This window comes from Macrotis lagotis, chromosome 1 (assembly GCF_037893015.1).
Source record: "Macrotis lagotis isolate mMagLag1 chromosome 1, bilby.v1.9.chrom.fasta, whole genome shotgun sequence".
Lineage (NCBI taxonomy): Eukaryota > Metazoa > Chordata > Mammalia > Peramelemorphia > Peramelidae > Macrotis > Macrotis lagotis.
Window position 1 is genome coordinate 342,145,808 of NC_133658.1, and position 14,743 is coordinate 342,160,550.

General features: G+C 38.1%; 1 protein-coding gene across 1 annotated transcript; it reads left to right on the forward strand.

Moving 5' to 3' along the window:
- Positions 1–542: 542 nt before the first annotated feature.
- LOC141517595 (solute carrier family 52, riboflavin transporter, member 3-like) lies at positions 543–5,518 on the forward strand. Its single transcript, XM_074228775.1, has 3 exons — positions 543–1,594; positions 4,909–5,032; positions 5,306–5,518. The coding sequence occupies exons 1-3, from the start codon at positions 543–545 to the stop codon at positions 5,516–5,518; spliced, it is 1,389 nt and encodes a 462-aa protein (XP_074084876.1).
- The last annotated feature ends 9,225 nt before the right edge of the window (positions 5,519–14,743 follow it).

Consider the following 14,743-nt stretch of genomic DNA (forward strand, 5'->3'; position numbering starts at 1 on the left):
CTAGCAATTTTTAAGCTCCCCTCCATCCCAACTTGTTCTTAGGCTCTCTACTTGCCTCTGCTCCTTGCCTCCCCCATCCCACAGGGGTACAGTTCCATTTTTATAATCCATTGTCATGTTTCAGTATCCTGGTGGATGTTTCTATCTCTTCCCTTCTCTAAGCCTCTGTTTTCCTCCTCTTTCAAAGAAGAGATTGGACTAGGTGGTGGCAAAAATCTTTTCTAGCTCAAACGTTCTTTGTTCTATGTTCTTTTGTAACTCTGACACATGATTTTATGCTATTCACCTCTTCTGAGCTCATTAAACCTTATTGGGGAATAAGAGGGAGAGAGGGAGGGGGAGAAGAGTTGAATGAATTTATAACAATGATAGAGGAACAATTTATCATAATATTCTCCCTTGAGACTGGGCTGCTAAAATGTGGGGATGAGGTACAAAGTTTTATAGGTAAATTCTCAAATTATATAATTTTCTTCTCCCTTCAATAGGTGACTTCCTAGACACTTCTGAAAGCTCCTAGGGGAGCTCAGAGAAAGTGACCCATGTCTCTGTTCACCCACCTATTACTCTGCATCTTTGGTTCTGGTTCATGGGTGGCCATCAATGGGCTATGGGTAGAGTTACCGCATCTGGTACCAAAACTACCTGAAGGTTGGAACCTACCCTCTTATCTCACGGTCATCATCCAGCTAGCCAATGTGGGGCCACTTCTCATCACCCTGCTCCATCGATTCCGGCCTGGCTGCCTCTCTGAGATCCCAGTCATTTATGCTGTGTTGACCCTGGGTACAATTGCCTGCCTCCTCTTTGCTTTCCTGTGGGAGAAGACTTCAGTGGTGGCTGGTGTTTCCCATAGCACAGCCTTCCTGGTCCTCACCTTCATCCTGGCCTTGGTGGACTGCACCTCCTCAGTCACTTTCCTTCCCTTCATGGCCCGCCTGCCAGCCCACTATATTAAAACCCTGTATTTTGGGGAAGGTCTGAGTGGTCTCCTCCCTGCTCTGGTAGCTCTGGCCCAGGGCTCAGCTACCCAAACTTGTACCAATATCACCAGTGGCTCCATAACCACTCAGTCACCTAACATCACTAAAGCATTCTTTACCCATGGGGTCCTGAACTTGACTGTGAGCCCTGACCACATAGCTAGAGCACCTCAGTCACAGAACTGTCATCTATCGGCCAATTTCTCCCCCTTTGTCTACTTCATCTTGTTGTCAATCCTGATGGCCATTTGCCTGGCTTCTTTCTTCGGCCTGACACGGATCGCTAAGCAATGGGAGCTCTCTGAGGATCACCTGGTCAACCAGGTGGACCTGAGATCCTTCACGTTCCAAGAAGATTCAGCTGATGGCAGCAATAGAGACTCGGCAATGAGCCTACCTGAAGAGAAGGGGGCCCCTGTCTGGTCCCGAGTACAGTTAGCCTTCCTCTACATTGTGGTGGCCTTTGTGAACTCCCTCACCAATGGAGTCCTCCCCTCTATTCAGGCGTACTCCTGCATGCCCTACGGTTCTCTGGCCTACCACCTGTGCTCAGTGCTTGGCACGATCTCTCACCCCCTGGTGTACTTCCTGACAATCTTCCTACCGGAGACGTGAGTGAATCTATTCCCCCCCACACACACACTGATATTTTTCCCCCGTTGGAAGGAGTGGGAGAGAAAAAGGATAAACAAGAGTTAGGGACAGAGAAAGGAGAGAAGCAGACTGATGGAGTGGATAAAATACCCTGACCAGGAAATAAGGGCTTTAGGGTTCTAATCCTAGTTCTGTCATTTTGGGCAGCTAGATGAAGATGCTTGGAGTCAAGAGGATTTGAATTAGACACTAGCTATGTAACTCTGGATAAATTGGTTAAACTTCCATTTGCCTCAGTTTCCCCAACTATAAAAATGAGAATTTTACAATAGCATCTACCTCCCAAGGCTGTTGTGAGAATCATATGAGGTCATACACTTGCAAATAATGATGATGCTTATCCTTCCTTCTGAAAGAAGACCACAATATCAGGGAGGTGATGCCATGACAAACATGTGAATTGGATGGGGGGGGTGGTGCTGTACTAAGTCACCAGCCTCACTTTCTCCTCCAGAATCATCTGGGTCCAGTTCATGAATCAAGACAACTGGAGATGCCCATGGATGTGAGGCAAAAAAGGGTTAAGTGAGTTGTCCAAGGTCACACAGCTTGTAAGTGTCAAGTGTCTCAGGTCAATTTTAAACTCAGATTCTCCTGATTTCAGGGCCAGCACTTTGTAATCCTTTACATTTTATTTAACACACTTAAAAATATTCTGAGAAGGGGTCCATACACCAGACTGTCAAAGGGGTCTTTCTCTCAAAAATCTTTTTTTGTCTTTTAATTTAAATATTTTATTTGTTTTTCTAACTACACGTAACAGAAATTTTTTTATTAAAGCTTTTATTTGAGTTTTACAATTTCTCCCCCCCTTACTTCCTTCCCCCACCCCCCACAGAAAGCAATCTGTCAGTCTTTACTTTGTTTCCATGTTGTACATTGATCCAAATTGAGTGTGATGAGAGAGAAATCATATACTTAAAGAAGAGACAAGAAGTCTAAGAGGTAACAAGATCAGATAATAAGATAGCTGTTTTTTTCTAAATTAAAGGGAACAGTCCTTGAACTTTGTTCAAACTCCATGGCTCTTTATCTGGATACAGATGGTATTCTCCAATGCAGACAGCCCCAAATTGTCCCTGATTGTTGCACTGATGGAATGAGCAAGTCCATCAAGGTTGATCATCGCCCTCATGTTGCTGTTAGGATATACAGTGTTTTTCTGGTTCTCATCTCACTCAGCATTAGTTCATGCAAATCCCTCCAGGCTTCCCTGAATTCCCATCCCTCCTGGTTTCTAATAGAACAATAGTGTTCCGTGACATACATATACCCACAACAACAGAAATTTTTACCAATCATTTCAAAACTTTTAAGAACCCCTGATCTAGTCCAAGTCCCCTCATTTTTACAGATAAGGAAATTGAGGCACAGATAGATGGAATAAATTATTCAGTTTATATTCCAGGAGGATTTTTTATTTTTTTAGTTTTTACCAGGCAATGAGGTTAAGTGTCTTGCCCAAGGCCACACAGCCAGGTAATTATTAAGTGTCTGAGGCTGGATTTGAACTCAGGTACTCCTGGTGCTCTATCCACTGCGCCACTTAGCTGCCCCTCCTTGAGGATTTTTAACAAAAATAGATAATTAAATATAAAATTAGTAGCTAGATAATGCAGTGAATAGAGTAAGGAAAACCTGAGTTCAAATTTGAACTCAGTCATTTACTTAACTGTGAGACCTAGGGCAAGTCACTTAACCCTGTTTGTCTCAGTTTCCTCATCTGTAAAATGAGCTGGAGAAGGAAATGACAAACCATTCCAGCTTCTTTGCCAAGAAAATTCCAAATGAAGTCATAAAAAGTTAGAATTGCAACTCATAAGAAACAAAGACAAAAGATACATTTAAAAGGAAGAAAACAGTCAATAAATATCTATTAGGAACCAGGTCTATGCTGAGTGATAGATATATAAAAAAACACTGCCCTAAAGAAGTTCACAATGAAAGAGACTTGAAAGGTTTCTTGAGATAAAGCCAAAATTGAGTTGAAAGGAAGTTTGTCTTATATAAAGAGATATTACTTGTCAGAAAGTAGGATTTGAACCTGGATCTTCTGATTCTTAAGTCAATGAATACTCTTTCCACTGGACCAGTGATTTGATTTTTAAGGTCCTGTCCATGTTGAAAAATCTATATTCTAAGATCCTTTCCAGAACGGACTCTTGAGAATTTCTATCCTTGGGCCCAGGCCAGACTCAAATGCTTGAACCTATGGCAAGACTGGATTCTTATCCTAATCATCCCATTTACTACTTACATTACCCTACATGAGTCCCTGGGAGCCTCAGAAGTCTTGATGCTTCTAAAAACACTTTGTGGATCTTTTTAATCCTTTCATCTCTGAGTGGGAGCAGGATTGATGTTTGGAAGAAGGGATGGGAGTCATGAATGAGATTAACTGCTACATTTGTTTGGATTTTAGGTTCCTAAGTGAGTGTCATCTTCCACTTTTGGTATGAAGAATGGCAGTTGCTTTGAAAGCCAGGATCCCAAAGGATCTTGCTGGTCACATGTCCCATGTTTTACAATGGATTTATATCTACCACTTGAATAGAGTTTCCCTTGTATGCAGAGCCCTAAGTTAGAGGTTATAGGCATTAGGAAAACAAAGAAAGGAAGATGCTATCCTACCCTTCAGGGCATTACAGATTCCTGACTGAGAATGTTCACATACAGGAAAAGAATATAAAGTTAACGCAAAAAGTTCAATTGAATATCACAGAAAATTAGAGCATGGAAGGACTTTAGAATATAAATGTTGGCTATGGCTATGTGCTGTGCTTGTACCTTGATTTGTGTAGGGAATTCCCAAATAAGGATACTCCCTCCAGAAATACAATTTGACATCTTCCCTTAAGACCAGCATCTTGGGAGGTTAGTGAACTTGATAAAGGTTACATAGTATGTCAGAGACAGGACTTGAATCTGGGTCTTCAAGAGCTGTTCTATCAACTATGTCAATGTTGTGAGATATTCTAGTCAAACACCATCATAATTATAATTTAGGAAACTAAGTCTTAAAAAGGAGAAGGGACTTCCCCAAGGGGATACAGAAATTGAGTAACAGAGATAGGAATGTCCCCCTGTGTCTCTCCCCCCCCCCCCCCCCCCCATGCTACTAGAAGGTGGCCAATCATATTTGCATGTCTTCCTCTTGGAAGTTTATTTTGGAGGTGTGGCTATGGAAGGAAAGTCAAAGTATGTTCTGGACAGTAACAAGTCCAAGCTAGGGACACTTCTTCACACCAGAACCTTTTGTTTCTCTTCCCAGGTCTCTCCTGTGGCTGGGGGTCATCACAGCAGTTGGCACTGGTTTTGGAGCCTACAACATAGCCATGGCTGTGCTGAGTCCCTGTCCTCTGCTGAAAGGTTCCCACTGGGGAGAAGCCATCATTGTGAGTAACTTCTGCCCCCTCTCTCCTTTCTCCTACCACCCTTCCCTATTCTCCCTTTCTCTGCCTCTATCCTTCTATACCAGACAGGTATCAAACCATCTGTTTGGTTTTTGGGGTAGGGAAGTCATCTCAGGTTCCCTCCCATGATGCTGAAGGAAAAACAACTCGCTACTGGGGCTCCAGTGATCCTAGAAGGTCAGTTCAGAACTAGGGTTCTTTTTGCCAGGGAATCCTATCTAAAGGGAAGGGGTATGTCTCCCTTTGTGTCTTCAGGTTATCTCTTGGGTGCTTTTCGGTTCCATCATGAGCTATGTCAAAGTGATGACGGGAGTGCACCTGCGCAAGATGAACCACAGTGCTCTCCTGTGGTGTGGTGCAGCAATACAGATGGGCTCTACATTTGGGGCAGTGTTGATGTTTCCTCTTGTCAACATATTGCACCTTTTTAAATCTGCCAGTGGAATTGGCCTTCAGTGTCCCAGCTGAGCATGCCCCAGGACAACTTTTCTGGACTGAATTTCACTAGTCCAGGAGAGTCAAAGTCATGGAGTACCACTCACATCCCCATCCTCAGGCACCCTGGCATTGACTTCTCCAATTCTGCCTTTCATACCCTGCTCTCCCCTGAGTAATGTTAAAGATTCCACAATTTGAACCATCAGAGAAGACTCCTTTCTCATCTACAAAAGTCAAAGTCACAAAATCCACCACTAGGTAATGGTTTTAGAAACCATTGTTATTGGCATATGGGTACATGCTTTATCACTGGGGGGAGCAGGAGAGCCACAGGTTAGGTTTGTGAGCAGGCTTACTATTAAAAAGTTAAGGGACTTGCCCAAGGTCATTCAGACAACATGTAATAAATACAAAATTTAAACCCAGGATTTTTTAAGTCTAACTTTCTATTCATTACCTCACTTCTTTTTGTATTTCAAATGAGTTCATGTATCCATTGTTGTAATCAATAAAATAATTTTTTTATCTTATTTAATGCAACAACTGTGTCTATTAAATGTCTACTATGTGCAAAATATTGTGCTATGCACCGGGAACATACAGAAGAAAAGTAAAGCAAAAACCACTCAACCCAATGAACTTTAATTCTATTGAGGTATTTAATTTGTAAACAGAATAGCATCTGAAATGAGATATAAAAGAATCTAGAATTTCTAAGAGGCAGAGAGGACATTCCAGGCAAGGAATCAGTTTTTGCAAGATGGAATTGGCAATGCTGAGTCTAGAGAACATCCAGGAGGTATTTCTACCCATGAAAGGGAGAAATCCAAAATAAATGAAGAATTTGTATTTTATGCCTAAAGGCAATAGTGAGACACTCAACACTTGAACTGGGGATTAGCATGGTCAAATCTATGCTTTATGAAGATTATGTTGTAACTTGTGGAAAGTGGACTGGAGAAATGAGAAAACAGAATCTAGGAGATTATTATAATATTCAAGAAGTGATTAAAAAAAAACCTGAATGAGGCAACTTATATCCCTAAAGAGATGATGAATGACAGATACAATGTAGCCAAGATTGACAAAGATTTGAAGACCAGTCAAGATAGAGTAGTAGGAAGTACAGTGAAGTTCTCCATAAAGACCCTGGAAACAGCAGATCAAATCCTGATCTGGAATTCCACTCCTTTCCCAAATTAGTCATTTTTCCAGCCCAGGATAGCATAAAGAGTGTGGATGCTGGGGATAGGGTTCAGCTAGGAACCACTATATAGAGCATTTCAGAAAAGACAAGAGAGCCCTGACTTTGTGGAAGACATAACAGAGGCCAGCTAGATGCTTTGTCACTACTTAATTTTGGCCACAGATGCAGGGTTGACTGAGGAAAATAACTATTCAGTGATGGAAGTCCAAGGTAAGGTATAGTCATGAACCTTAGACTATATCTTGAACAAGGAGCAAATTGAGAAGTATGCATCAGCTGTGTGGCTCTGACCGACAGCGGACAAGAGCAGAGTCTAAGCTCTATTCTCCAGATCTGTAGTAGAATAATCAAGATAAGGATCTTAGATCAAAGGGGGAGCCTATTCTGTCACACTGAGCTGGTAGACCTTCCCTGCTGATTGATAGGTTGAGTTCAGCATCAGTCTTATTGACATAAATTTGTTGCCTAGACCCAAAACTAGGTCAGGAACTTTGAGAGATTAGATAGGAGGGTAGTCATCAAACTTTGTTCAAGCTACTATGGGAGCACTGAAAGAATGAAGAAAAAGACAATACTCAATAGCCTAAGAAAGTAGTCACAGGACCCAAGAGGACACAAACTCAATCTAGACATTCCTTTTAGAAGCCTGCAAAGTCTAGCCTTAACGTGAAATCTGAAGTCAGGAAGAAGGTTAATAAGTAAAGAGACAGGAACGGGGTGGCTAGGTGATGTAGTGGAAAGAGCACCCACCTTGGAGTCAGAAGGACCTGAGTTCAAATCCGGCCTCAGATACTTAATAATTATCTAGCTGTGTGACCTTGGACCAGCCACTTAACCCCATTGCCTTGAAAAATCTAAAAAAAAAAAACTTAAAAAAAGAAAGAGAGAGAGAGAAAGATAGGGATAATTAAGACTTCAAAACAAAACAAAGCCTAAGAAAAAATACCTTGGATTGTGGGCAAGTTCAACTAGAATTTCTAAAAGAGATGAAGTGAGAGAATTTTTTTTTAATGTTTGTAGTGATTTTTAAATTTCCCAGTTTTTTTAGTTTTTTTCTTTTTACAAAGCAATGGGGTTAAGTGGCTTGCCCAAGGCCACACAGCTAGGTAATTATTAAGTGTCTGAGACCAGATTTGAACTCAGGTACTCCTGACTCCTGGGCTGGTGCTTTTTCTACTGCACCACCTAACTGCCTTGGAGTGATTTTTAAAAATAAAATAACAGGTAGAAGAAAAAATGTTAAAGAATCAAGAGCCATGGGAAAAAAATTAGAAAGACATTAATTCAGTACGAGGGACAAAACCTCGCCTAAGAAATTCCCTAGAAATTATAAGTAGCCAAATAGAAGTCAATTGCTTCATGAAACAATAAGATATTAAAATATTAAAAACAAAGTCAAAAGCCAGAAAAAATTAGAAAAATGATTGTAAACTAACTCATAGCAAAAAAAAAAATGATCTAAAAACAAATTGATGGTTAGAAAATATATCATTGAGGGGCGGCTAGGTGGCTTGAGTATCAAGGTGCGATGGTTAGGATCATGAATTAACAAAGGAAAGGAAAGGAAAGGAAAGGAAAGGAAAGGAAAGGAAAGAATTCCAAAAGGTATATGATATAGATCTGTGGAAAAGAATAATTTACACAGCAAAACAATATCATTCTATTGGGGAAACTTTTCTGGTTTTTTTTGCAGAGAAATGGGGTCAAGTGACTTGCCCAAGGTCACACAGGTAATTATAAAGTGTCTGAGGCTGGATTTGAACTCAGGTCCTCCTCACTCCAGTACTGATGCTTTATTCACTATGCCATCTAGCTGCCCTGAAAAACAGATTTTTTTTAATACAATAAGTCTTGATGTTTATTTTTTAAATGTTATTTTTGAATTTTACAATTTTCCCCCAAATCTCACTTCCTACCCCCCCATCCCCAGTAGAAGGCAGTCTGTTATTCTTTACGTTGTTTCCATGCTATATATTGATCTGAATTGAATGTGTTGAGAGAGAAATCATATCCTTAAGAAAAAATAAATAAAATATAAGAGCTAGCAAGATTACATAAGAAGATAACAGGGATTTTTTTTAAATTAAAGATAATGGCCTTTGATCTTTGTTCAAACTCCACAATTTTTTCTTTGGATACAGATGGTATTCTGCATCGCACTCACTCCAAAACTGTCCCTGTTTGCTGCACCCATGAAATGAGTGAGTCCATTAAGGTTGATCATCAACTCCATGTTGCTGTTATGGTATACATTGTTCTTCCGGTTCTGCTCATTTCACTCAGCATTAGTTTATGTAAATCCTTCCAAGCTTCTCTGAATTCCCATCCCTTCTGGTTTGTAATAGAGCAATAGTGTTCCACAAGGTACATATACCACAATTTGGAAAAATAGACTTTTAATGAATGCTTTCCAAATATTTCTGATGAGAAGATCAGAGCTACATAAAAATTTTGAAACAAAAACACAAGAGTTATGAGAAACATGATTGAACAATCACAAGAGGCCTAACAGGGATAAACTTTACCTTCTTACACTAGATGATTTACTATCCCCTCTGAATCCTATTATCATGATCATAGCTTACAGGAATCTAATAAGACAGAGGGTCTCAGATTAATTTTGTTGTTTCAATGATTTTGAACAAAAGAATGGAAAAAATGGCAAAGAAACTCATTGTGTGGAGAGAATTGAGAGGACGGTGGGGAAAATTATCTCATGTAATTAGGAAGGGATGGGGAGAGTAGATGGCATTTGAATCTTACAGTTCAACTGATCAAAGAAGGAAAGAATATGCACACACACTATTGTGTATAGAAAAAACATTTCACTCATCAGGGAAATAGAAAGAGGTAGGAATAAGAGGGAAGATGGATTTAGGGAAGGATCAGCAAAACAAATTTAGGAGGGTAGCTCAATTAAGGGTTTAAAGGAAATGGAAGAATCCAACTGGTCTTGGATTCAGGAGGTTGGGAGTACAAATTCGGCCTCATACACTTGACTCCTACTAGCTCTGGGCAAGTCACTTAACCCTGACTGTCCACATCCAGGGCCCTCTCCATTCATCCTGATTCAAATCTGGCCACTGGATCCAGATGACTCTGGAGAAGAAAGTGAGGCTGGTGACTTAGTATAGCATCCTCCTCACTCAAATCCAATTCATGTGTTTGTCATGAAGGAAGTAGAAGAGGGTCAGAAGAATAGAAGTAGATTGTACCATTCCTAGTGTCTGGTATTGAGCACATTCCTCATTATCCTATAAAGGAAACTAAGTGAAAGAAAAGTATGAGGCAATAATTTGAAAGGAAATACAAAAATAATGATCATAATTGTGAATATGAATGAAACTCGCCCACAAATGAAATACAACAGAATGGATTAGAAAGCAGAATCCAGCAATATTTGGTTGACAAGAAGCATTTGAAATAAAGATTCATATAGAATTAAAATAAGTGGCTATGGTAAAATCTATTATGCTTTAGCAGAAGGAAAAATAAATCAAAGATAGCAATCATGATCCTAATTAGACAAGGCAATAGTAAATCAAATTAGTTAATTGATTTTTAAGAGTCTTAAATTAAAAGAGATAATGAAACTTCAAATCACTGAAAGTTACCATAGACAGTGAATTAATATCAATATTAAACATGTGCACCAAATGAGATAACATCTATTTCTTTAAAAGAAATGTTGAGGGGCGGCTAGATGGTATAGTGGATAAAGCACCGGCCTTGGAGTCAGGAGTACCTGGGTTCAAATTCGGTGTCAGACACTTAATAATTACCTAGCTGTGTGGCCTTGGGCAAGCTACTTAACCCTGTTTGCCTTGCAAAAAAGACCTAAGAAAAAAAAGTTGAAATCCAAGGAGAAATAGTAAAACTGTGCTAGTAGGGAAACTCAACTATACTCCAACCTAATGCCTAGACAAATCTAATTCAAAAATAAACAAGAAAAACTAGATTTCTAGAAAATTTTGATATGGTAGGCAACTGGAGATTATTGAATGGAGATAGAAAGGAACTTGGGCATTTCTCAACTGTGCAAAGTATCTCTTACAAAAATTGACCATGTAAGTATTAAGGCATAAAACCCTAACAAATACAGAAAATAAGGAATACTAATATCTTTTAGGAACTATAATACAATAAAATTATATTCAACAAAAGACTACAGAAGAAACAGCTAACAATAAATTAGAAACTAACAATTCTAAAAATTACTGAATCAAAGGACAAATCATAGATACAATCAATAATTTCATTAAAAATTACAACAATGGCACAACATACCAAAATCTTGGAGATGCAGTTAGAGGAATTTTTAGGGAATATTTTATGTCTTTAAACACATTCAGTGAATCAGTGAAATCACCAACTAACAAAATCCTACAAAATCAACAAATTAACCCCCCAATTAAACACTAAAACAAAAATCCTGACAATTAGAAAAAAAACAAAATAGAAAGCAAAAAATGTATTGAATAAATAAAACTAGGAAATGACTTTTTGAAGAGAAAACAAAAAAATTACCAACCATTAGCTAATTTGGTTTTAATAAAAAGAAAACCACCTTACTAGTATCAAAAAATATAAAAAAAGGTGAATTCATGACTACTAAAAAATAATAGAGCTTATTAGAAACTTTCACCTGGTACTAAGCTTATAAAACTGATAATCTAAATGAAAAGAATGAATATTTACAAAAATATAAATGTCCAAATGAACCTAATTGAAAATAAAGTACTTAAATAATCCTAGCTTTGAAAATAAATTGATCAAGTCATCAATAAACTTTTTTTTTTAGGTTTTTGCAAGGCAATGGGGTTAAGTGGCGTGCCCAAGGCCACACAGCTAGGTAATTATTAAGTGTCTGAGACCGGATTTGAACCCAGGTACTCCTGACTCCAGGGCTGGTGCTTTATCCACTGCGCCACCTAGCCACCCCATAAATGAACTTTTAAAGGGAAAAAAAAAATCCCCAGGTGAACTCACACATGAATTCTGTCAAACATTTAAGAGAACAATTAATTTAAATTCTTCTAAAGTAGTTTGAAAAAATAAAAAAAAATTTCACAAATGACTTTTATAACACAAATATAGCCTTAATATTTAATTAAAACAGAAAGAAAACTATATACCAATATTTCTAATGAATAAGTATACTATAGGAGGGCACATCAATATATTATATATTATGGTCAGGTTGGATTTATACCAGGAAAGAAGAGTTGGTTCAGTATTAGGAAAACTATATGTATAATTGACACTATTCATAAAAAGAACAGCAAAAATCATGACTAACAATAGATGCAGAAAAAGCTTTTGACAAGATACAATGCCAATTCCTAATTTTCCATTAGAAAGCATAGGAATAGGTCTGCTCATAACAGTTCTAAAACTATATTATAAAGCAGCAATTATTATTTGGTAAGGACTAAGAAGTAGAGTAGAATAGGTTAGGTTCCCAAGACACAGTAGTAAATAATTATAATAATCTAGTCTGATAAACCCAAAGATACCAGCTTCTGGGATGTTTTTTTTCACAAAAACTGCTGGGAAAACTGAAAAAATAGTTTGGCAGAAACAAGGCATAGATCAACATTATACACATAACAAAATTAGATCAAAATGAATATATAATTTAGACATTTTGATATCAGAAGACAATTAGAAAAGTAAGGAATTATATACCTGTAAGATCTATGGAAAGAAGAATTTTATGACCAACCAAAAGATAAAGATCATTATGAAATGCAAAATGGGTAATTTTGATTACATTAAGCTGAAAAATTTTTGTACTTACAAAACAAATGCAATCAAGATTAGAAAGAAAGCAGAAAGCTGGGAAACAATTTTTACATTCAGTGTTTCTGATAAAGATCTCATTCTAAAATACATAGAGAACTGATAAAACTTAAAAATACAAGTCATTCCCAAATTGATGATCAAAGGATATGAACAGGCAGTTTTCAGATAAACAAATTAAAGCTCTTTATCTATCTTATAGTCATATGGAAAAATGCTCTAAATTAATATTAGAGAAATACAAATTAAAACAACTCTGAGGTACCACCTCATATCTATCAGATTGTCTAATATGACAGAAAAGGGAAATGATAAATGTTGGAGGGGATGTGGGAAAACTAAGATACTAATGCACTGTGGGTTGAGTTGTGAACTGATCTAACCATTCTGGAGAACAATGTGGAATTATGCCCAAAGGGCTATAAAACTGTGCATATCTTTTGATCCATCAGTACCACAAATAGTTGTTTTCCAAAGAGTTCATAAAAAAAGGGAAAAGACCCACATGTACAAAAATATTCATAGCAGCTCTTTTTGGGGTGACAAAGAATTGGAAATTGAGGGGATGGTGAGATGCCCATAAATTGGGAGTGGTTGAACAAGTTGTGGTATTTGAATGTGATGGGATATTATTGTTCTATTAGAAATGTGGAGCAAGCAAAAGCAACATTGTGTGATGATTACCTATGATAGACAGCTCTTCTGAGCAATACAGTGGTCCAAGACAGTTCTAAAAGACTTGAGATAGAAAATGTCATCCACATCCAGAGAAAGAACTATGGAGTCTGAGTGTAGATCAAAGAATACTATGTTCTTTTTTAAATTTTTTTTTCTATTTCAAGGTTTTTCCATTTTGCTCTGATTACTTGCTATTTTAGGTCTGGATGAAGGAAGGTAAATGGAAGGGTGAAAACTTTACAACAAGGATGCTGAGTACTATCTTTACATATAATTGGAAAATAAATAAAAAATTAAATTAAGTTTAAAAATAGATATAACTTTAAAATGATAAGTAGCATCTAAAATCAACAACCAGCATTATCTGTGATGGGGATAAACTTTCAAATAAGACTGGGGCAAAGAAAGGCAGTTCATTATCAACATTACTCTTTGATAGCATACTATAAAAAAGTGTGGTCAAAGAAGAAATGGAATTATCACTTTTTTGCAGATAATTATTGTAGTCTGCAGATTTTGAAGGTATGAATGCTTACACTGTCGGTGTAACTAACAGCTCTTATGAGCCTGTACCAGCTGATTTCAATGCATCCCCTGGTATCTGAGTGATGGAATATTATCATTCTGAAACAATAATTAAGAGGCTGGTTTCAGATAAACATGTGGAGACTTAGATGAAGTGGACAGAATTATGAGAGATTTTATTGGATAGTATAGAGAAATGGGGAGGCCTCACTATTCTGAATGGGGGATAGATTGAAGAAGGGAGAAGCTTGAGACAGAGAATAATCCAGGTCCTGAAATCACGTCATGGTGGTTATGTGAATAGAGAAAAGGGAATGTAGATGAGAGATGTTGCAGAAGTTGGGTAACAAGATTTAGTGACAGTCTATGTAGGGTAAAGAAGAGGGAAGAGGGCTCCAAGAATGTGAAGCTTGGAGACTTGGAAGATAGCAGTGCCCTGAACAGGGACAGAGAAATCTGGAAGAGGCATGGGTTGGAGGTAAAGGTAATAAACGTAATGAGAGCTGAGATGCAGAGTACAATTTTTCTTTTATTGCCCATTTTAGGACAATCACTTTATCCCACCTAAAGCAAAAAAGATAGGCTTACTCACTGACCATCACCCTTGAATGCAGAGGCTAATATCGGTGGGTACCTTCTGCCATCACTAAATCACTGATAACACATATATGGAGGGCAGTGATTAGGCATGATTGGGAGAGGGAAATTTTCCCAATGACACATGAACTGCTGTTGCCATTGATGGTGCCTGACTAGTAGTTCAATTATAACTTTCCTTAGAGACTAGACTCCCAACTCAGAAGGAAGAGATAGGAACTTACTAATAGATGGATGGCTAGATGACATAGCTGATATGGGCCCGGAGTCAGGAAAATTCCTCTTCTTGTCTTCTTGAGTTCAAATCTAGACTCAGATGGTCACTAGTGTGACCCTGGGCAAGTCACCTAACCCTGTTTGCCCCAGTTTCCTCATCTTCAAATGAACTGGAGAACAAGATAGTAAACAACTCCAGTATCTTTGCCAAGAAAACCCCAGTGGGATCA